Genomic DNA, 25,107 nt, shown 5'->3' with positions numbered 1-25,107 from the left:
AATGAAGACATTTAAATGATTTATGATGTAAACCAGCTTTCACACACACTCCCAGCTTTCACACACACTCCCTTCTACACCTCCTTCCACTCACAACACTTTTGGAGGCCTGCCTCTCTCCATCCTGAGCCAATTGTAATGCTCCAAGCAGGCGAGCCTTCACAGGGCCAATCCCCTGATTTGACGGGTTCCCAGCTTGTGATCATGTGACGGTTAAGCGATCCGCCAGGCCTTCAAAGTGAGTGAGTGCGTGAATGTGTGTGTGCGTATAGGGGTGTGTGTGTAAGAGAGAGAGGGACGGAAAGAGAGAGAGAGGCATAAGGATATGCAAAGAGCAAAGCTCGTGTGTTGGAGTTGCACTGCCAATGCGTGCTGTTAAGCACAGAAACCTTCGTCCAGGACTGGAGCGCACGGTGTGAAGGAGCTGGGTTTAGTTTCCTTGCATTGACAGGTGAGCTCGTTTTGCTTTTAACCAACAATGCATGATCTCTTATGCACTGATGAGTAAATAGAAACCGGTGTCATCTGTAAACATGAGCAACATGAGCTTCTGTACGTTCTCTTTCTGATGAAAAAACAACACCAAACTTTGAACAAATGTCTTGGTTTTTCATTAAACCAAAGCCTGACTGAAATTGTGGTTGGACTTGCAGTCTCAGGCTGCAGCATTGAACATGCCACGAATGCTGAGGAGAAACCCTTCAGGTCAAACCCCATGGCGCTGGTAAAGAGAGCATCCTGCTGTCAAAGCCCTTTTTTGATGTTCCACACACGCAGGGTTACTGCAGGACAAATGACTTCAGTCTTGGCCAAAGTGAGGTGTCCTCTCTCCTCGCAAACTTTTTTCTCCTTCCATGAGGCATAGCCACAGCTGCAGACCCCCCTCCTCTGGCGATCCATGTAATTTGATGTTACCCCCAAATGTAACCCCCTTCATAAGATCTCAAATTACTGAATGCAAAATTGAATACAAATGTATTTGAGTTAAGCAGTGTGTAGTTGTGTCAGCCACTTGAATTAAACACCAGATTTTACTTGAGATATGTGGAGCCTTTCATAGGAACAGTTTTTTTTTCTTTATAAGAAACAGCTTTACAGAAAGAGTGGAAGGCAATGGCAGTCCTTTCAGTCCTCAGACACTATTGAGGATTTAATAAGGATTTCAGACTCATTTTAAACATCAGGGCCACTCATTTCCTCCAAAGCCATCTGATGTCGTCTAGTATTTTTAATCCGTATAATGTAGTGGCAGAGCATTGTTCCTGAGTGCATAAAAATAGAGAATAAATCCTTCGCTCATGCATCATCCTACTGAAACTCTGTGTACTCCAAACTGATTTGACATATGAATGCACTTCTTGGTTAGTCTGCAGGAAGTTGGTAGATTCTTTTCCTCATTCTAATCTCACAGTGCAAGAAAATGTCTATTGCTCAGATTAGCATGAATTAAGGACCACGAGGGGAGACAATCAGAAACACTGTTCAGTCACCATGTGGCTTTAATCTTAAAAGTGGTGAGAAAAGAGGAACGCCTGACTCCACATGGTCAGCTTGAAGCCTGGACCAGCAGCTGCAAATTCGACACACACATTCATGCACACGCCCGCACACACACATTCCAGTTCCCTAACATGTGGTTGCTTTTCCTTTTGAAGTGCCATAAGTTTGCAGAGCTTCCAAACAAGCAGCAGGTATTTGACAGGGACCAGAAATGTATAATAATTTTTACTCTGGTGGCTTACTGTGTAATTTAAGACCCCAAAGGGACTACTGTGGACCTCGCAGTATGACCACACAGCAGTGGTTTGATTAGAAATGCCTAACTCAAACCGATATATCCAAAGTCTACTTCTTGGTCAATCTGGACCCTCTGTTGTACTCAACCATAGTGCAACTTGCATGTTAGGCCATATCCAGGCCTCTTTGGAATCACTTTTGGGAAGTCTACTAAAGCTTGTGTCATAGTTAAATATTTGTTTCTTTTACAGAATAAAGAAAAGAATCTTCATCAACAGCTTGATCGTCAGAGCCCAGAAAAGTCAGCAGCCATCAATCCCCACAGGAATGGTTGATCACTTGCCACTTGGTGAGGAGACCTTCCTGTATTATTCCTGCTCTCCAGGGTCTGACTACGGGTGCTCGTCTCGCTACACCAAGGGTGGTGTTTCGCAGGGCATCATGGTGACTGATGCGGGCACCTATCAGCTCTCCTCCTCGCCTTGCCTCTCTGAAGATGACCTCAGTGACTCCTCCAGCCCACGCTCCTCCCTCTGCTCCAGCCCTGAGTCCACGTCTTCAGCATCACAGAGTGTTTTTTGCTCTAGCTATGAAAGCAGGAGCATCAGAAGCAGTGGATGCTCCAACTCGTCAGGAGGAGAGAATCAAGAGAGTCTTTTGGACCTCCTTCTCTCACAGGCCTCCCTTACAACCTCATTCAGCTCCAGTAGCAGCAACATTTCTGTTTCCTCCTCTCTGTCATTCTCTTCCCCAGCTTCCTCTACCTCCTCCTCTCCATCATCCCCTTTTTTGCCCGTGGGCCTAGCATGGGAGCCCAAGAGGGAGCAGCGAATTGGTGTCCAGCAGCACTTGACCAAAGAGGAGGGCTTTGAGTTCCCAGTTTTCCTTGATGAGCTGCAGGATCCTGAAGCACTCCTCTTTCAGCCAACTCTAGAGGAGATTGAAGAGTTCCTTGAAGAGAACATGATGGTAGCAATGGAGAAGGAAGAGAATGGGAGTGACGAGGAAATGTCACCTCCCATATCTATGTCAGATGATACGGAGTTAGAGGGTTCAATGACACTCGCAGCAAAACCTGAATCGCCATCCCAGAACTCAGATCAAACTGTCCCTGTGGCCTCCAAGTCAGAGGCCAAGTATGCTGCATGTGTCTCAGATACAGACAGCTCACCAGTGACAGGAGGCGGTAGCTGTGTAACTACTTCCACTGACAGTTGTGTTGATGGGATCAAGCAGGAAGACTGTGGATCACTGACACCTTTGACACCAGAAAGTGCTACCATTGCTTCAAGTGTGCCTGTCATCCTCCAAATCCAGCCCATGCAGGTCAAACAAGAACCAAATTCCAGTGCTGCATCAGACACCATCCTGGATCAGTCCCAGAAAACCCATTCCCAACCAACTGAATCCCCATCATCTATCAAAATTGCTCAGCTCCTGGTCAACATCCAGGGACAGACATTTGCTTTAGTGCCTCAGTTGCTTTCACCTGCAACAACTAACTCAGGCAAAACAGGGAGTGCTGCTCCATCCAAATTCGTCCGAATTGCACCAGTGCCCATTGCAGCCAAACCCAATGGACTTGGGGAAGCGACATTCGGTCTAGGCGGTTCGGCGGCGGGTGTCCTTACCGGAAGTCAGCGATACCAGAAGAGCACAGTGGCAGACCTCATCAAAATGCACAAGTGCACATTTCCTGGCTGTAATAAGATGTACACCAAGAGCAGCCACCTCAAAGCACATCTGAGAAGACACACAGGGGAGAAACCCTTTGCATGCACATGGCCTGGCTGTGGATGGAGGTGAGCAAACCAAAGTTGATATGTTAGTGCGAAAGTGACTCATGTGACAACGCATACCTATCATTAAACTCAAAGAAGGACAGGAAGTGGGCAGTGTTATGCTACATAACATAGTATAGCAATGAATTCTGCCAAGATTGACATAAATACTAATTGTGCCAAGCTATGCTACGTTTGCCAGCTACTTTGTGTGGGGTGGCGTCACACTGGCCATTTCTGCTTAGAACTAGACCAAACATAGTCCTGCAGTTTCAAAGTAGGCAACACTTTTACCACCATCATCACTTTTTCCATACTTTTAATCTTCCCCACATCTGATATTACAGTAAACAAGGTTATCAACTTCCACTCCATATGGGACCATATAAATTAATTCACAAACATCTGTTGATAAAATGCTACTCAATCTGGAGAGTTTATTACATGCTATAAACAAGCATATCATCAGTGGCCTGTTTTGCTGAGTAATTATAGATAAGAAGTGACAAACTGTTTTCCTGTTCTGTAATCCCTTTTATGTAAGCTCTAATGCACTGGCAGATTGTCATACCTTTCAAAGAAACACTCCAAGGCAAGAGTGTTTCTGCATAAAGTGTTTCTCTCTTATGCATAAACATAGTTTGAGGAAAAAATGGTTGGATTTCAATCAGGAGGCTTATTTTCTATGGGAGCTCCACTGTGGACTGTTAATTTACAATTAGAGTTTGTTCTTTTCTGCAAGCTGTGTCTCTCCCTGCTATCAGTGTGTTTTTGAACCATGGCTAAGTTGCAGATTAGATAGGGCACCTTTTGAAGTCGTCCATATGCAGACTTTGCCCCCTGTTAGCTATTGCACCTGTTTGCTCACCGTCCACCACCTCTGAATACACATTCATGCATCAAAAAGACTCTGGAGTTTTACAATGTTTTGTGCCTGACATGATCGTACATCCATGACACATCCACAAAGTCCGCTTTGCCAGGTTCCAGTTAACGTTCTGTGCTGGAATCAAAACCTCCATCTGAAGAGAAACATCCTGTCTGTACTTTAACTCTAGGTAAATTGTGCCAACTTCTGAACTCCCGGTCAATAAATCCACCCTCTAAAAGGTACACTTAGGGCTCAAGGCTATACACAGAGTCTTGTGTATCTGCATTGCTACTGACAGGGTCAAGAGAGGGTAAGAGTCAGGATGTTGGTCAATCATAACAAGGACTCTTTTTTAGGATTAACATAATATTTGGGAATAGCTGTGTTCTAATGATTCTATACCACTGTTTATGTTTGGTTTAGCTAAAGAAGCTCCAGTGTCATCAGAGAATATGGATATTGGTGCCTTTAAAAATCGAACATGATTTAAAAAGAACTGCACTGCACTTCCACCCTCCAGATGTCACAATTCACAATGTATGTTATTTTTTTTATTGTCCTGTGTCTAAGAGGTTAGAAAATAGTTATCTAGGTCTGTCTTCGGCTGTCTAGATATAAGAGATTAATTAAAAGACAAATGTACAGTGAGAAAGTCGGGCAGCAACAACAAATGTCATACCGTCGGAGCACATATCTCCAGAGAATGGCTTTGAGATTGAACAACTAAAATCTGAAGTTTTTATTTGTGAGGTTTGGACTGACCGGAGGAACATGTTTTGACTTCCTGATTCTCTTCTATCAATCTCGATGTTAGACTTTGCTAAATTGGATCTGAAAATCAAAGGGTATGGACAGGTTCACAGGATACTGTATTTGTACTTTTACAGCCATTTAATGAAAAGACTGAAATGAGTGATCAAACTGCATTACTGCTGTTGCAAAATGTTTTTTGTCAATATAATCCCGGTCTTTAAACAGTTAAATCTTAAATCTACATTCCGTGTTAGCTGCTAGTGGAAATGTGGGACTTTTTCAGATAAAGAGGAAACGCTCTGTACTCAGTGAATGGCTGACTTCTGTCTCAGAAGTACGTGCATTTGACAATATTCATCAGATGAGCACAAACCAACAGCATAATCCCTGATTGTATGTCACAGAGCACACTGCTTGGCTCAGTGAAAAACAAGGCATTAACCTCCAGCAAATAGCCTGCATTAAGCACTGTAATCTTTTCATAAATCCAAGCACACAATGTCTGATTATGAGTAATGTGATCACATCTGTCACCATTGTGTCCTTCCACCATTGATGAAACATGCCTGGAAAGAGAAAGGCTTAGTTTGTGATACAGGACTTCTTTGGGATATATTTGCATGTATAAACTTTTTCTGAGTTATTTCAAACAAATTACAAGTTTATTGGAGCTGAAATGATCCATATCTTGGCTTTTTCGAGATAGCATGGCATGAATTAACATCATTTTGTCTAGTTAGGCAAACACAATCCACTGACTGTAGTTTAGTTCTTGCATAGCAACAGGAACATTCAAAAGAAAAGGCAGGAATCATTTCTAAATAATTTCTTTTAGTCAGTATTTTACTGATGGAATAAAGAAAAAACAGGAAAAGTGCTACTGCCATGTTTGTATGTGCCAGCTAAACACATGAATTATCTCATTCATTCAGATCTAACACATTCTGTTTTGTTGTTGCAGTGTGTGTATCAGAACCTGCTGTTGTGTGAGATTTATTACAGGCACAGCTTATATATATATATATATATATATATATATATATATATATATATATATATATATATATATATATATATATATACATAAAGAATTTAAATTCATAACCATATTTGTCCACCTGGGAAGAAAAATCAACGTGAAACAAGGATACATTTTAAGTGCCCTCTTATATTGTGGGGCAAAATAGCAAAAGTGTAGAAACAGGTTTTTAAATCACAAATGCTACCATGAACTACACACTATACATGGTAAAAAAAAAAAAAAAAAAAAAAACATTTCAGAAGAGTAATTTTTTTGTCCAGAGAAAAAAGGACATCTCTATCTGTGATTGTCTCTGCCTGTCTGTTTAAATGGACAACCATGTCTCAGTATGTTTGCAGTTGTGTTATACTCTTTCCACTGTCAGTTGATAGATTATCCATTATGCAACTCTTCTTTGGCATAGGAAGCCCTCCTGGACTCGTGTTTTTTGTGTCTGGAGCCAGAGTTGTGTTCTGCTGGTGGTCTGTTTCTCTGGGGTTTTCTTTCCTCTGTCCATCTAAATGCATGCTCAGTATGAGGGATTGCTGCAAAGTTAACACACCGATGCAATCAACAATTCCAAATTCTAGTGCAGGAGCAGAGATGGCTGCACATTGAGTGACTCAATGCAATCAGTGGGGCTCGCTTAAATCAGGGGGGTTGAACACCAAAATCCAAACACTTGGGTTTTTGATTAAATCACACATCCTATGTAGTACTTGTACAAGTAATTGGTAACATTGGATTATATTGGACGAAACAGGGTTAAATTTGCATGCCTGCTAAGCTTGTAAGCATATTTTTAAAAAGCTGTTCTCCTTCCACTTCCCAGTGCTTCATTACTTTGTTCTGGTCACAAAATCCCTCCAAAATCCATTCCAAAATGTGGAAAAGTTTACATATCGATGTTTTGCACTCCAAGTGTAATTCAACACAAATACAAAACTTATGGAATTAAAATAGTATATTTTTGGCCAAACATAATGTATATATATAATAATAGTTTTATGCATTTCAGACATTCAGGTCTCTGTTCCTTTTCGGAACGTTCAGTGCACTAAAAATGGCACCTGCACAGTGGGTTTTTTTGTTTGTTTGTTTTTCTTTTGTGACTACAGCAATTTACTGTATCATAAAGTTGCCCCTTCACTGCCAATTTCCTGCTGGAGCAGGAAATGGACATAAACCAGTGAGGCAGGCACCCCTTACCCTCTGTAACTTTAGAAGAGCTCCATGTGTTGGCCCCTCTGAAGTAGAGAGAGGTGGTATTTCACTGGCTGCAGGCCAACAGGTTACTCAGTCAAAGTTATATTTCTCTTTTCACCAAACTCTTTAACTTTTTTTTTTTCTACGTTTTTCTGTCTCGATCTGCCTTGCTACTAGTAGTGCTGTTGGATGGATCACATACAGCATCCATGAGCTTGCAGTATTCCCAGCTCCCACCTGCTTGAAGACACTGTTTCGTTCTCAGCGGCCAGGCGCTGAAGCAGAGTTTGCTGCAGCGTGTGTGTACTTGTCATCTATCATCAGGTTTGTGGCTTGTTGTCTTTGACAACTGATTCATCTGTGATCACAACATCACAATCTGAGGTGATGACAGATGTATTGCAGTTTGATTTAGCAATCCATTTGGACTCTTGGAGCAAAGGCAAGAGGCAAAACGAGAGGATAGATCTAATTCTGTATCAAAAAGTGAAGATGACGCAGCGAGTTGTGTACTGTACGAATACTGGCTGCAGTGCAACTGTAACCAACCTGACTGCCCCACCTTCGGCGCTGCTTTTATGTTCTCGTAGCTGCAGAGTTGGCTTTAAGAACAAGCTGGGACAAAGCCTGCACATGTGTTTCCCACAGCACCCACACTGATATGTGTACTATGTGTCGCGCAGCAGACACGCCAAGCTGCCTCCAGGACTCCAACCCACAATCAAAAGTGAAAAACATTTTTAGTCGATCAACAGAAGTGTCCTCCACCCATGCAGCCATAAACTCCCTGACCTTGGTCACAATTCCTTAAATGTAGAGATTACAGAGCTCAGAAACCTCCACCATAAACATGGGATAATGAATTATTTCGAAGGAAACTGTTGGTGAGTCAAATTAAAAATGAGAAACATATGAGTTTTTTATGTTTGCTGAAATGCGCCACCCTCTCTCTCCTGATGTAGCGGGTTATACTTGGACTCTGGCCTAGTGCCAGTATGTCAAGGAGCTGCACATGGTTTCTCTCATGCCCCTGCTTGAAGTTGGTTGTGCACAGCTCCAGGGTTTAATGTGTGTATATGCGTCAGCCAAGGCTTACCATCAGCAAATGTAGAGCCACTTAGAGTACAGAGTTTACAGGAAAACCTTTGATTTTCATCAAAGTAAAGACCTGAGCTTGTTGCTTTCTTCCAGATTTATTGTCTGTGGTAGAAAACACTCACTTTAGTAACTTTGGGTCTGATTTAAATAGGGATGTACAATATTGATTAGGTATTAAATCATAATATTGTCAGTGGGATGTCTAATCCCAAAACGTTGCCTAAAGTAAAATAAACAAAACTTTTTAGATGTTGCCATAAATTCTCAATAAATGAGCTTAATGAGCCAGAATGCCCGACCTTCCTTTTCAGCATGTAGAATATTACATTATTAAGACTTTGTTAAACCAAACATATTCTGCTTATATTATTTACAGTGGTAAGCACCACTAACCAAAAATGTGGTTGCTAAAGCAAAAATTATAAACATTAGTTTAATGCTGAAGTTCTAAATCAACACAGTATTTAGTGGGAGCTAATTCTAAGGCACTAAATTAAACTATGTTTATACTCAGTATGTGCCAATGGCACATTGCAACATAAAACGTCACTCAACAAGGTTTAATGTTATAGTAAACCTACCTGAATGGTTGCGCTTCAGGAAGTGATTCTTTGGAATTGGAACAGACCTTTCACACACGGTCTCAGTTTTGTAATTGTTGAGTATTGCTAACTCTGTAGCCTAATTGACCGTGGTATGGTTTTAGTCGGAAAGCACTGAGGACATCAGTAGATTTTAAATTGCTTACTAATACAAAATCTTGTTCTACAGCGATGCATTCTGGGTACAGAATAAACGTCATTGTCTGCATCTCATCACAGGTGGAGAACATAAGGAGAGGAAACAGAACTGCTCCGTAAGCAGTCTCAACCCACTTCAAAATAAGAGTATGGATATACAACTCTAGTGACTTGAAGAATTCTGAACAGTCGATAATCATTTACAACATTTACAAAACGGTCAAGGAAAATCATCTCTTTAGAATGTATCTTTAAAAATATATTTAGGGTAAGCTAAGTGTGCTAAATTTTTTCGAAGTTAGCAAAAATATTAAAGTGCTAATTGAAAAATTTGTTCCGCTTTTAGCAAGTTAGCGGACATTTGCCCATCTCTAATTATTTTAATAATAGTAAATAATTATAGTCACTGAATTAAAATTCTGAAATCAAGATAAAAAGAAAAACTGGACCTTGCTTCAACTAAATAAATATGTTAGATCAGAAAGCAGGAACTAACCGACTTTTTGGTTTCAAAAAATCTACTAACAGTTTTGTTGGAGAGGAACTTTAACGAGAAGCAAACAGTGGCTGTACCATTGTCCTGGCTGTACAATGGTACAGCCAGGAATGAAAAAGAGAATGATGACGGATAGTCTGGGTGGGTTTATTTCTGTTCTCAACAGAAATTGAAACGTTGGCACATTGCTAGGTACGTTGCTAACAATCCTGAGTTGTTAATCAGGATTACACAGACACAAGGTGTGCTGCTTTCTGACATGAAAACCGAGTGTCATGCCATTGATTCTTTCAGAAAAATGAAAAACTCTCAGTTGTGAGTCAGTCCGGATTGTAGGATGGCTGCAACCAATCACACTATGATTGGTCAGGTGTTAATGTTCTCTAGATATCTTGGGTCATATCTTCCACCAGAAGGTAAAACAGCAGGATAGGATTGGATACAGCAGGATTTAGAAGAAAGTCTCAAAATATATGTTGGGAGTCAAAGGGTTGAATAGAAATCTCCAAGTGTTATTTTTCTATCAACAGTCAGTTCCATGACTTTATGGATTTTAAAACAAAATCATATTATCAACACATTTCTCTTGCCTTTGGACATAAAGAACGTCTTGTGATAACCTGAACATTTGTTTTTGGAGGTTGTGGGAGCCAACATACAGTAAAACAAGAGTGACTAGCTGTGCTCCCACTACCAGGATCACTTAAGTTCATTAGTGGAACACAACATTTACTTTGTTGACTTATGACCATAGGGCAGCGCTGTATTTATCAGTGCTAGACTGCAAATTAGGTAAAATTAGAAAGGCATTAGCAAAGTAGTTAACTGTACTACTTAGTGGACATTTACTCTGTGTGTAATGGGTTCTGATAGAGTATGAAAAGACTTTGGACCAATAACTTACTTACAACAAACATTTTAACAAAGATTGTATTCTGTATGCCAGTAGCCAGTCAAGTTATTACAAGTCTGTCAAAAATAATAATGATTTCTGTTGGCAAAGACTTCCAGGGTGGATTGTATTTGAAGGCGTATTGAGTTTGAAACAACTATAAACCGTCTAAGTTGAGAGTTTTATACAGTGTGTGGGCTCCATTACCATTGCTTTTTGTTGAACAAGCTGTTTGCATCTTTAACATTTTCTAATGTTGCTAGCTATCTGTAAAATTTAGAAACGAAAAGACTCACAGAGATTTACTGCAATTCAGAAGATTGCTGACAAATTCATAAAACTTATAAAATTTTCATTCAGGTTTTAGCAAGTCATTTTAGATTAGCAAGGTAGACATAAATATATTAATGAGCTATTATTGACCAAACTTTAACCTGCTTTTAATTTAAATCCAGCCTGTTTAGTTCTGACAGGATCAGAATCAGAACAGAAACTCTGTTCAGTTAAAAATGAAACCTGTTAAAAACAGAAGCATGAAGCTCACTGGGGCTCCTGCTGTGTTTACTCTGCTCTGAGGTTCTAAGTTAACTAAATTAAATGAATCATTGTGTAAAAACCAAAACAGTTCTAAAGCACTAAGCAATTGGGTTCTATTCAATTTTCTAATAATGTTAACTAATTTGGTTTAAGAGTGTAGAAGGAGTGTAAAAGTTAATGGCTTTGTCTTTAACTCAAGATAGACCTTGAACTTTGGCCTTTTTTGGGATGTTTATTCTAGTTATTCACTTTGTTAAAGGATCGACTTTAAGATTTTGGTATTGCTCTATAAAGCACTAAACAGTCTTGGGCTGAAACAGACTTTTAAATTACTTGTCAAATATAAACCACCCTTGAGGTTTTCGGAGACCTGGAGAACTGAACAAGGTCAGATTAACTGTTTCTGCTCCTAGAATGTGAAACAAACTCCATGAAAACCTGAGAACAGAAACTGTTTCCTTTAAATCTGGAGTGAGAAAAATAATTGTTCACAGAAACTTTTGATCAGCTTGAAATCTAAAATTATTTTACATAGGTATATTTCTTTTTATGCAATGTTTGTCACATTCTTTATTCTTATTTTAATATTTCTGATTACTTTGTGGCAAAAAAAAAAAAACAAGCAAAAAAAAGACTTGCATATGAATGATGCTATGTATGCTTGGTCTTGCCTAGAAGTTGGTAAATATATGAATTATTTTTTATTTATTTTTTTCAATACCACAGAAGCAAGAAACAAATAAAACATTTACTGTGCCTAACGTCACGTTGACTGCTTTGGCCATTTGGTGTTAAGCTGCTGTTACATTGTTTCCTATCTCGACTTGTATGTTGGTATAATAATAAATATTTGCTAGATGGGTTTAAAATTGAAACAATGAAAGCCACTTTGTAGAACATCAAGTCATGTCACATATTTGAAGTAAATGCTTTTGGTTCATCCTCTGTAGAGGATAAATGGTGTAAAATTCATCACAAGAGAAGGAAGAAATACATTTGCTGTGACCTTACAGTGTCAATTTATATGATTATGTAGGATAAATGTCAAGTGGTCAGATAACTAGAGCATTTGCTAACTTAATCAGAAATTAGTAGAATACAGTCTGACCTTTTAGCATAAACAATGATTAAACCTCCGTTGGCGCAGACTGAGCATCTGCATAAGGTAGCATGAGATTAAGGAGAGTTCTTTAATATTTGTTGCAACATTTGAGCTGCATTTGTGTAAATTCTGCAGCAGTGGCACTGATTTGAATCAAATTGATGTCTCAGTTGCGACGCTTTCCCGACGAAACCTTTTGAAATGACTAAATATTTGAGTTAGATGGTTTCGATGGCGATCCAATTGCAGCACCAGATGCATAGAAAGGTGATACCGGTCTGTTGTTTACAAAAGGTGACACATGTTCCAATGTCGTGACACCCAAGGCATAGCTGCAGCCTCAAAACATGTTGCTACAGACTGACCTTGAGTACAACATTGACCTGATTATTTGTATATTGATTGTATGTCAGATAAGATGAGAAAGGCAAGAAATAATAACGTAAGCCTCATAGATTTTTGATGGCTTTTTTTCAGAATTTTCTATTCTTTCAGGATTGGGTCCTAAAACGCCATTTGTGGTATACGTGTCTGGAGTGCAAATAGGCAAACATAACCGCGAATGATGTTTTTACATCTCTGTGAATTATCACCTTCATGTCTAAAGCAGGCTGCGGCCACTGTGAAACTGATCTTTGTTACAGATTAATTTGATCTTAACAGCTTCACCAACATATACAGATGCACATGTAGCGCGTAGAGGCACTACTCTGTCATCCACTTAACCCTTCGCTGTCACGGCAGCCGAGCTGGCTGCAGCCCGTAGCGACCACGGCAGATCAGGACAGGAATAGACCTGGCCCAGGTTAACCGTGCTCATGTGTTGAGCTAAATATGGGATGACTCTTTGACTTCACAGAGAAGTTGCATGCAAAGTATTACACCTCTCAGATTACCCTCATCTAAACAGACTGACAACTTTTTTTTATCTTATTGGGACACGTAAAACGTGACTTAATTCAATACTTTCTTTTCAGGAAAGACTTTATACCGAAGATTAGGTTTGTTTTTGTCCACTTTGAAGTATTTTAAATGTTTTAAAACACTTTGGGTCAGATTTAATTCGAAAGAAATGTACAAATATATAATTTTTTGCTTGATAAAATGTGGTGGATCTCATTCGATGCTTTCTTCGCCGCAGGTTCTCCCGGTCCGATGAACTGTCAAGACACCGCCGCTCCCACTCCGGTGTGAAGCCGTACCAATGCATCGTCTGCGAGAAGAAGTTTGCTCGCAGCGATCACCTGTCAAAACACCTCAAAGTCCACCGCTTTCCCCGAAGCAACAGGACGGGACGCTCTGTAAATGGACCCCTCTGACCCCTGACGTGACGGAGGGAGGGCTGGATGTCTGTGACGAAAGACTGAGGGGGACAGTCCAAACACCCTTAAAAGGCCTCAGTAAAGGGCTGTATGTGCGTGTGATGCGCGTTCTTGGTACTGTGATAATTTATTGGGTAACGAGGAGAAGACTGTAAAAAACTAAACAGGAAACTGTTACTTGACGCAGCAATGTCACAGGTGGAATAAGCTTTTCATATATAGAAATTTCATCCTCAAATCTTTTAGCTTATCTGTTTAGAAGACAAATTTGCTATTTTTTACACTTTTAGGAGCATCTTATGGACAATCATCCATATCAATCTTTTTATTTCAGTCACTGAAGAATCTTCTACTTTTTAAAATCCCTCTCTTTTTTTAACCTTTCTGGTAATTGTTTTTTTGTTTGAAAAGGAAAACAAATGATTGTCCAACAACATGAAAATGGAGCCTAAAAAATAATAGGATGATACATGGTTGAATTCTTTCTCAAGGATTTCAAAGTAGCAGATGCATCAACATTCCTCAAGCTTTAAAAAGGTTTCTTTGACGCCCCAGAGTCTCAAAATTGGAAAAAAACATGTTGACGAAGCTCCACAAAATAATAAAGCTTAGTTCCATGTTGATTTACTGCTCTCCATCGTAAATCATCACACTGTGTAATTAGCACTGGCACACAGGAAATCTTCAGTGCTCTGTCCCATCGGAGAATCTCTGAGTAAATTGTGTTGTTTTACTGCAGTCTGACTCAGTTTGGATGTTGATTCTCCTCAAAAAGCTTGTATCAGATTGAAACCTATTTTGATGAACGACTGTGAATTGTAGCTAAAGCTAACAGTGGATCCAAATGGTCCTGTGTGTCCGCATCACAACTTCTGTTTTACGACTTGATATTTTGCCATATCATTATCAGTATCACTTTATGTAATTTCACTTGCCTCATGTCACTGTTGTGAAATAGCAGTAGATCTCATTTGAATAAGCTAAAACAAAGTTAGTTTTTTCTCTTCCACTGCCAAAAAAAAAAATAGATTTTGAATGTGAACGCCAATATTATTTATCTTGTCTGACTTAGAAATCACCCCAGGTTGTCAAAAGAGCGGTGATCTGTGGTGTAACTGCCTAAAGCAGACCTTAACAGAAAAGATACTGGACCATTAAAAAAAATACAGGAAAGTTCAAAAGATGCAAAGTTCATATTTTCTAAAGTGAGGTTCTGTAAAGTTGTGTTCAGTGTCAGTTTCCTCACTCTCAGTAGATACAGTGGTAGAACGACTACAAGAAACTTGTAAAAAGTTTCTACAAACTTTCTACAAGTTTGTAGAAATGAAGAGAAACTCTCAGACAGGTGGAAGACTAACAGTCAAATGGACCTTTTAGCTAGCTATGTATTTTAAAAACCCAAACAGTAAATGGTCGCCAGGCTATGTTAGCAGATAATAACCATCACTGTTTTTACACCATTGTTGCAATTCAGGGACTTTCTGTTAAAACTATTGCTGTTAATAACTTTGAAGAATCCTAGTGAAACAAGGCAACTGTCCCTCTAAGGCTTATAGCAGGATCATTTCTTTTGGAAAATTTGTAACAATGCACCGATCATCTTGATTATTTGGTTAATATCAATTATTTTGAGATCTGACCTGCAGATTCCAATTTTTACTAATTGCAATTTTCTATTATTAATAGGTCTTAAACATAAAAAACAGAAATGCTGCAGAGAGAGTAATTTTAAAATGCAGAAAATGAAGACATTAGAGGAGTATTCTCATTTATGTATCAAACCACATATGAATAACATTCAGCTGATTCCTGGTAAACCCAGATCAAAGTACATCCTGTGTTTTGATGCATTTACTGATTGAACATAGTGGAAGATTTTAGTTTTGGCATATTTTATGGGCAGGAGATCAAAATGTACAACCTTTGGTATTGAATCTTAGTAATAATCATGGAAAAATGGCTGATGTCAACCACTGAAACTTGGACTGGCAGAGAGTTAAAAATAAAAATACAATGTCTTGTTCATAAACCATTAGTAGAGTCACTTTAATTTGTGGAGTGTTCGGGCTCGTCTTGAAAAAAATACAAAGAAACTTGAAATGAACAAATGTAACTGGAATGTTTTCTCTTTTCTTATTGGATTCGTTGAGACTGGAAGTTATTGCATCATGTAACTCATCCCATTTTTTTCATCAAAGCAGGTTTGGGTAAACAGAAAATAAAAAGCAATACTGAAATCCGATCCTCAGTGTTGAACATGTCACATCTGCCTTTGTCCTTTTCTTTAGGGGAACAGTGTTGGGCTTTTTGACACATCAGATCTTCCAAAAAATTCAGTTTTCCTCTTTGCTTCCCCTCATCTCTGTACAATGCAATGTATCTCTTCATCTCAGCTGAACTTAAGCCAAATGTGCCACAGCGAGGCAGGAGTCGGTTTCTGTGACATAAGTGTGACAGGTGTCAGCGTTTTTTATTCACATTTAAAACAATGATTGTTGAAAAGTAAAATTACGTGTTTTGTTTGTGTTCATTTTCTCAGTAATTGACGGATCTATTTGAATGTTCAGCACGTGGCCCTTGATGCTGTATGTAGAAAGTGTATTTGCTCTGTCAGGCATTCCTTCCATGCACACAGAGGACACACTTTGATCCATGAATGTATGTAAATACTGTACATGCATCAGAAAGGACAACTGCTTGTAATATCTGTGATTGTGAAAGATTTTTTTTTTGTGAAAATGTAGAGAAACTGTACATAACAAAATATTTCGAATATAAAAATATATATGTATACTGTAAAATAAGGAGAATATTTTTTTTCTGGTGTTCCCAGACCACATATGTTAAAGTGGCTCAGTGAGTATGTCAGAATACAGTTTCAGTTTTACCTGACTGTCTACTTTTCCAAAAACGTACTATTACCAAAGTCATGTCAGCTGGTGAAGTAGAAGCTTCTACATGATGCGTCATAAAATATCTCCTGAGTTGTTTACAAAATGTGGTCTGTACACACTAAAGATAAGAATTGACTCAAATTCTTATATATATTTTTTTGCTTTGTTCTACTATGTAAAACACATTTACAATAAAATTCTGAAGCTTAAATCCTATTGTTGTTCATCTCTGACTAATTTATAGCAACTTATGTCTTAGTTGTTCTTTTACTTTAATAATCCCAGATAGATTCAGTTCCCATTTTTGCAATATCTTTCCAATATTACTGGACTTCCTTGGATTTCTTTTTTGTTCTTCTGGTATTGTAATTCAAAGTAGAGTTCCAGGGTTTCCAGGTGTGAAAATGTTATTAAATGGAAAAGAGGAAATATAAATATATTTGAGTTTGCAGAATTTACTCCTTAATCTGTGAGTTTATCATCTAATCAATCCTCTTTCAAAAAGTGACTAAAAAGCTCTATTGAAGGTCCAAACTTTGATGTTTAAAGTCTTCAAGGGACACAAAACACATTTTTATGTAAAAAATGCAATGATATAATATACTGTATATATGTATATATATATATATATATATATATATAATCAGGATTGTGAGACTAACTTAGATCAGTTGAAAATGTTTAAATCTTGGCGCTGCAGTGGAATTTTCGTGGCTAAATGCACATTTGTGAACTTTGGTGCTTTTAGTTTCTAAATGCTGTTATTGCATGTTAGAACCACCGTTCTTACTCAGCATGAATTTCATTTATTTAAGCAGGTACAACGTGGCCCATATTTGATTAGTAAATCAGTGGATTGAATAGATTTTTTGTAAAGTGCCTTGAGATGACATGTTGCAAATTGGTGCTATATAAATAGACTGAAATGAATTGAACGTGAGTTCAGTCAGTGAGTCGAAATGTTAAAATCAAGGTTTAGTTTGGGAAATTCAAAATAAGGTATGTCAAATTAATACCAATATGAAAACAACTCCATTTATTTCTTATTATCTGAATTTTGCCCAGTAAGAAATGTTATAAGGAAAATAAATTAGGAAAATCAAAAATTGCCATTATTAAGGACCAGAAATCTATAAGACAATTTCTATGTATTTTAAAAACATTGTGCAGACCTGCATTGTTTTTTAAAATGTTTAACAATAAACAAAACACAATATTTATATGTAATACCTTTTTGAAAGTGTACATCTGCATCAGCTTCCTTTCCTGACATTTTGCACACAATCTTTTTGAGGATAGCACTTCTGAGACTCCTGTTCTAAGAAGACTGAATAAGATGTTTTGACATAAAGAATGTGCAGGAACCCTGGACCCTGCCTTTTGAAAGCAGAATTTGGTAGCATTGATAGCTGATTTGTACCAGAAATGGTCCTTTACAAGCATGGCAGTCTCCAAAACAGTCTGACTGCGGTTTGCTTTCACACAGCACCGTGGCAAATGAACCAAACCCTGAGAAGAACCTGTTCCCCCCCTCGCCTGTGGGGGCACTGCACCAAGAACCACTTAAAGAAACAACACGAGAACCTCAGAAGAAGACACTGAACAAAGTTTTAAAATACTTTATAGCTATGCCTGGACATGAATGTTTCCTGTAATATGACGTGGTGATAAAAATACATGAATTATTCATTATAGCCTGATATGTCAAAACTCAGAGTTGAAAGAGAGTTTTGTAAGTTTTTAGCATCATTATACAGGACCACAACCAACACAATTATCTTTCAGATCCTCTGCCCATATGAGAAACTGCCACTTCGTACAATTATTAAACTTGATCTGAACAAATATTAACTTAAAATTCAGTTCAAACACAATTTGAGATTTTGGGATCCTTCATTCTGTTTGTAGAAACCCCAAAGCTTGCATTTTCAATTTTATTTTGACACTGGGACTGAATTAGAATTAAACAGGGATAAATTTAGCCACTTTTAAGCTAGTCAAACATAAAATTAATTTAAAAAATACTTAGCTAGTCTTATTCTAAACAGAGTCTAAAATGAACTTATTTATTTCTTTGCTACAGATTAAATATTAGTTGCTCATAAACTTTCAACAGAATTTGAAGTGAAAAATTCTGTGTTTTCAACATCTTTTAAAGATTTAATAAAAGGTAAATAGGTAACGATCCACATATTCAGTGACTTCTGCTGGTTTCAAGAAATATTTTAATAGTAACACAGTCCAATAAAATGCTTAGATGTGTGTGTCTCAGAAGTAGACCCAAACAGACTGTTTCCCGGAAAGTTGCATAAGAAAGAAATCTGGAACACGTGAGCTTATGTCAGTATAAAATTTGGACCACATGGTAAATTTGCATGGAAATTATACCCCATTCTCTGGTCTTCGTATTTGCAGATCTTTTTCCTCAAACCACTACCCTCTCATCCCCTGACAGCCCCCCACCCAAAGCCTCTTCAACAACACTTTAAGAGTGGATGTTTCTTGGCCTGCATTTGCTGAGTCATTGTGGAAAAGCATAAAGGTGGCCTTTTCGAAAGTGGTAGCAACTAACACCAAAACAAAAAAAACCCGGGTGTCCCTGACTGCGCGGCTGTTGTCTCTAGACGTAGATCATGTTGATTTACGATCCAGAGCTGCTTTAGAGGCACTCTGGGATGCAGCAGGAGGAGTTAATTCAACACATCTGGCCCTAAACTACCCTCCACACTCAAAAACGGGGCTCGTTTTATTTTTTTGTTGATGTTCGTGTCCATGGGTCTAACTTTTATTGTGGAGGGAGGAAAAAAATATAGGACGCATAACATAATTTACCACACAACAAAACACAAAGATTGTTTTGTCTTTAAGAGCGTGTTCAAACATCCGCTTTATACAGAGTTGGACATTCAGGCAGGAAGAAGCTGCAGGGCAGTCATTAACAGAACTCTTGAGAATGTCTGAATGAGAAGGAAAAAAACTGGAGTCTTTCGTGGAACATCCACTAAACTAAAATGGAGAGAAGTGCTGCACGTAAATCAAAAAGATCTCCTCTAGTTCCTCTTGGTGTTTATAGAAGTGAATTTCCTCCTAACTTTAACCCGTTTAATCCCACCGGCAACAATTGTTGCCAGACATTTTTTCTAACTTCTGGAAGCTCTAGAACAGTTGTTTTGACTTTTGGCAGCTAATTGAAGTTTTAAAATAAAATAATAATGTGTCAATTCTAAGCAATATCAATTTCATGTATCTAGTGTGAAAGGTCACATGACCAGACCTCTTTACTTCCTGCCTGTGACGCTGGAGGTAAATGTCAGTCACAAAGCTGTACAAGAGGAAGTCAGTAAAATATTTAAATAAACAAATATAAATAAAATATTTTCAACATATGTTCTTTCAAGTGTCTTCTACTGATATATAAAGAAAATTGTATCCTTTCATTCATCTTTTGATCATAAGAGTGAATGTAAGCATGGCAACAATTGTTGCCACTAGCATAATACATAGACAGCACTATGCTATGTGTCCATAGCTCTGCTGTTTATTCTATATACCTTGCTGTTACCACACAGCTTAAAAATGTCAGATATTTTAGATCTTCTAGGCCTGATGGAACCTAGAAATGATGTCTTCTACATCACTGTCATTCCCACAGTTGAAACCCTCTCCTATTTCACCCCCCAAAAGGCAAATCTTTACACAAAATGTGGCCTAATCACTGAATGACAACTACAAGATGATCCCACACTTGAAACTTGTTTAGGACAGGGCCAAGGTGGAATACTTGGTCTGATGGAACAGGGAGAATTTCTTCTGAGATGCAGATTGGTTCATACCAACATTTTCTCCTGACTTTGCCTCATTGATGAAATGACCAAATGAGGTCAAAGGTCAATCTGCACATTGAGACAATGACATCTGCAGGATCTGGCATTGAATCTTTATGTATCTAAAATATTCCTGAACACTCTTGTAAACATTCTTTGTTATAATAAGTTATGCATGTCCTGATTTTTCTTATTTTTTTATATGTATAAATAGGCCAGATTTGTGCAATACAGACTATGTCGTTTCCCACCGGCAACAATTGTTGCCAAGTATAAAATCTACATTTTCACTAGCATAACCAACATAAAATGTAATAATTCATAAATACCATAATAATGTTAGGGAGGTTCAAGGGTTGAAATGCATGAACTTATTTTGCAGGAAAAAAATTGGGATTAAACGGGTTAATGTCTCAGAATGTCATTTGGCTCTCATTAACACAGTGAGCCCCTGGCAGTTTTGCAGTTTAAGGCTTGTAGATGTAATACACACACACACACACACACGCACACACACACACACCCACACACACACACACCCGCACGCCTACCTACACTGAGTGAATTTCGTCAGTATTTTTTTCACAAAAGCCAGCTCTGATGTACCTTTTGCAATTAAAGTTTAACACCACTGCCTGTTAGGAAGTACAAAAGCATAAGCAAACATTATGAATTCCAGTAGTAAGGCCCTACACGCCCCACATTTCATCAGGCATCCATTCCAGATGCACGTTGTTGCAGGTGTGGCCAATCAAGGCAATTAAATCCATAAGCCACAGAAACATTGTGACTCTGCCGCTGCATGGCTGTTCAGCGCGACATCACGAATTTTGTTGACAGGGCTTTATGATGAACATGTTGCCCACAGGAGCTGAAGATGCAGCTTTTCTCTTTGGAATTCACAGAGGCCTAGATATCAAATCATCGTCAAAAAAACCCATCTCGTCCTAGCGCACGTTTGATTGGCTACATGCCATATTCAGCAGACTACATTCTTGTTTGTTCTTGGAGAACACCGCACACTGATATCGGGCCAAGACAATCCAACATGTTGAATATCCTGGATTTTAGATTGGCTTGGTCCCTATGTTTTCCCAAGCAGACCAGATCACTCTCTTTAGAATATTTTTTTTTTTTTTTTTTTTTTTTGTTTTTTATTAAATTTTCCAAATGGATATACAAAAATTTACATAAAGGATCAAATCCCCACCCTTCCCTTACCAACACAGAACAGCACATCATATAACACTTACACAGTCAAGACAACATGATGAAAACACCACAAGTTGATCCAAACCATTCCACACGCACGAGAAAAAAGAAAAGAAAAAGGGCAGTTATACAGGGTATTAAACAGTGACGGGTTTGTCATAAACACTTTTTCATTGAAGGGATTTTAGTACAGGGTCCCATATTTCCTCAAACACATTGACCTTATCTTCGTTATAGTATCTCAGTCTTTCCAGATGCAGAGTATTTGCTAGTTCTCCCAACCACAAATCAAATGTGGGCACCGAGTCCTTTTTCCAAAATCTCAAAATCAATCTTTTAGCAATCACCATACCAAACAAAACAGCCCTTTTCACACTTTTAGTGGCTGGTTGCAAAGCACTAGAGACCCCGATGATGGCAATAAGAGGTTCTGGATCCCATTTTTTTCCAAAAGCTGTTGAAAAAAAATTAAAAATCTTCTTCCAGAATGAGTGAAGCTGAACACATGACCAGAAGGAGTGCGTCAAGTTACCAATAGCAACCCGACATCGATTACAAATTGGAGACACACTAGGAAAGAAAGTGCTCAGCTTTTCCCTCGAATAATGGAGCCTATGAATGGTTTTGAACTGTATGAGGTTGTGTCTGGCATTGACTGAGCATTCTTGAATACTTTTCAAACCTTCCTCCCATAGATCTTCAGATAACTGTTGCCCCAACTCAACCTCCCATGCCTTTTTAATCCTGGATGTGTCTACACATATATTATTAAAGATCTTATAAAAGTGAGACACTGCGCCCCGACTGACAGGATCAAATTTATTTATTTCCTCTAGGGTTTTATGTTTTGTTAAAGTTCCAAAATCCGATAAATTTTTCTGAACATAGTCCCGAACCTGCAGATAACGAAAAAAAACTCGACGGGGGAAGATTATACTTAGAGCATAACTGTGCAAAAGACGCAAAAGTTCCATTAATATATAGATCACCTATCACACTGACGCCTTTCATTCTCCACATCCGAAAGACGGCGTCACTGAGACCTGGTGCAAAGGAGTGATTTTCACAGATAGGAGTGTCAAAGTAAACCTCCGGAGCTTTTATAAATTTTTGTATCTGATTCCAGATTCTGATAGTATGGCCAATGACAAAACTATTGGTATAGAGTGTTTTACTGACTTTAATGGGGCTGTTAAGGAGGGCAGGTAGAGACGAATTACAACAATGCAGACGCTCTAAAGATAACCAGGTAGGACAGGTCACATCAGACGGGAGTGGGCCCTTCCTCCACCACGCCAGGATGTATAAATGGCAAGCCCAGTAATATTGCTTGAAATCTGGTAAGGAGAACCCACCCTCCATTCCTGGTTTACATAAGTGTTTTTTGGAAATTCTGACTCTTTTATAGCCCCAAATAAAGGGAATAATAATAGAATCTAATTGTCTGAAGTAGGATACACCTATAAAACATGGGACAGATTGAAATAAATGAAGGAATCGCGGTAATACCACCATTTTAATGGCATTGATCCTACCGGCCATGGATAGTGGGAGCGTCTTCCAGAAATCAATATTCTGCTTGAGTTGAAGAATTTTACTCTGCCAGTTCAGTCGTAAAAGATGTTCTGGTTTTTTTGTTACCAACACGCCCAAATATGTAAAGGAGTCATAAGCTATCTTAAACGATGTGGACGTCAAATATACCAAATCAGCATCTGTGGTAAGTGGCATTAGTTCACTTTTGTCCCAGTTAATAGAAAAACCTGAGAAACTGCCAAAACTGTTGATCATCGTCAAAAGAGGAGACAGCGATTTCCGTGGGTTAGAGACATACAAAAGTATATCATCAGCATACAGCGAAATATGATGTTTACAATTAAACATCTCAATAGGGGATATTAAGGGGTTTTGCCTAATGCTGGCGGCCAGAGGTTCAATAATGATTGCGAAGAGAAATGGGGAGAGGGGGCAGCCTTGACGTGTACCACGATGAATAGCAAAGGGACAGGAGATATTCTGATTAGTAATGACGGAAGCAGTTGGGTGTGAATAAATTATTTTAATCCATTCTGTAAACAAGGGTCCAAAACCAAATTTTTTGAGAGCATACATCATATAAGGCCATTCTACTTGGTCAAATGCACGTTGTGCATCTAGCGAAATAACAATGGACTCATTTGAATGATTTGAATATAAAATATTGAAAAGACGCCGCAGGTTAAAAAACATATGCCTACCTGGCATAAAGCCAGTCTGATCCGGATGGACGATTAAACCTATATGTTCTTTGAGTCTATTGGCTAGAATTTTCCCAAGAATTTTGGTTTCTAGAGGTAACAACGAAATTGGGCGGTAGGATGAAACAACCTCCGGATCTCGGCCAGGTTTAGGAATGAGCGAAATATTGGCTCTGTATAAAGTGGGGGGCAGTCTTGACACTTGCTTAGAATGGTTTAACATACGCAAAAGTAGAGGTGATAATTTTGAACTAAATACTTTGAAGAAGTCAACACTGAAGCCGTCAGGACCCGGTGCTTTGTTATTGGGAAGTGCAGAGATAACAGATTCAATTTCCTGTAAAGTTATGTCGGCTTCCAGAGCTTCAGCTGAATCTGATGGAAGTTTTGGCAAATTCAAATTTTCAAAAAATCTTTCCAGATTTTCAATGTCTAATTTTCCCTGTGACTGATAAACACTAGCATAGAAGTCCACAAAGCAGTTATTGATTTTATCCGGTTCTGTGAGAAAAGTTCCATCTTCAAGCTTAATGCGATGTATGGCTCTAGAGGCCTGTGATTGTTTAAGCTGCCGGGCTAAAAGCTTATGAGGTTTATCACCTAACTCGAAGTATTTTTGTTTGACTTGTCCCAGTAATTTAGAAACATTCCTAGACATAATAGAGTTATATTCATACCGTAGAGCTGTTATTTTATTCAATGTATCTGGACACTGCTTTAATTTGTATGAGTTTTCTAAGCTGGTCAACAGGCCTTCTATTTTATCCAACCTAATCTTGGACTCTTTACCCCTTGCTGCCTCGAAGGAAATTATACATCCCCTTATAACCGCCTTCATTGCTTCCCAGAGCATCGAGTCATCTACATCCCCCCTGTCATTAGCACTCAGGTATGACTTAATTTCGTTTGAAATAAAAGAGCAAAATTCCTTATCTTTCAACAGAGTGTTATTTAAACGCCAATTCCACCCCCCCTTTTTAAAATCTAATTTAAGTTTCAGTGACACGGGAGCGTGATCTGATATGTGAATATTGTGATATTTGCAGCTTGATACTGCTGCTAGTAACCTAGAGTCCAACAAGAAGTAATCAATCCTAGAGTAGGACTTATGTACTGCTGAAAAGTATGAATAATCTCTCCCAGTAGGATATAGCAGTCTCCAGATGTCAACCATATTGTGGGATTGTAATAGACTTTTAAGGGATTCACCGCTCTTGAATGAATTAGACTGAGGGCGTTGTCTATCTAAAACTGGGTCCAGGATTAGGTTTAAATCCCCACCAATGATTATATTAGAGCCAACCCAATCCGGCACTACATTAAAAAGGTCTTTAAAAAAGATGGGGTCATCAAAATTAGGCCCATATATATTTATTAGTGTCAC

General features: G+C 38.6%; 1 protein-coding gene across 1 annotated transcript; it reads left to right on the top strand.

Annotated features, from left to right (window-relative positions):
* Nucleotides 1–264: 264 nt before the first annotated feature.
* Nucleotides 265–16,666, top strand: LOC114146833 (Krueppel-like factor 15). The gene is made up of 3 exons (XM_028021264.1): nt 265–451; nt 1,989–3,539; nt 13,376–16,666. Exons 2-3 carry the CDS (start codon nt 2,065–2,067, stop codon nt 13,551–13,553), a joined length of 1,653 nt encoding a protein of 550 aa, XP_027877065.1. The 5' UTR covers nt 265–451; nt 1,989–2,064; the 3' UTR covers nt 13,554–16,666.
* Nucleotides 16,667–25,107: the final 8,441 nt, after the last annotated feature.

This window comes from Xiphophorus couchianus, chromosome 1, assembly GCF_001444195.1.
Source record: "Xiphophorus couchianus chromosome 1, X_couchianus-1.0, whole genome shotgun sequence".
NCBI classification, from domain to species: domain Eukaryota; kingdom Metazoa; phylum Chordata; class Actinopteri; order Cyprinodontiformes; family Poeciliidae; genus Xiphophorus; species Xiphophorus couchianus.
This window is presented reverse-complemented; position numbering and strand designations above follow the sequence as displayed.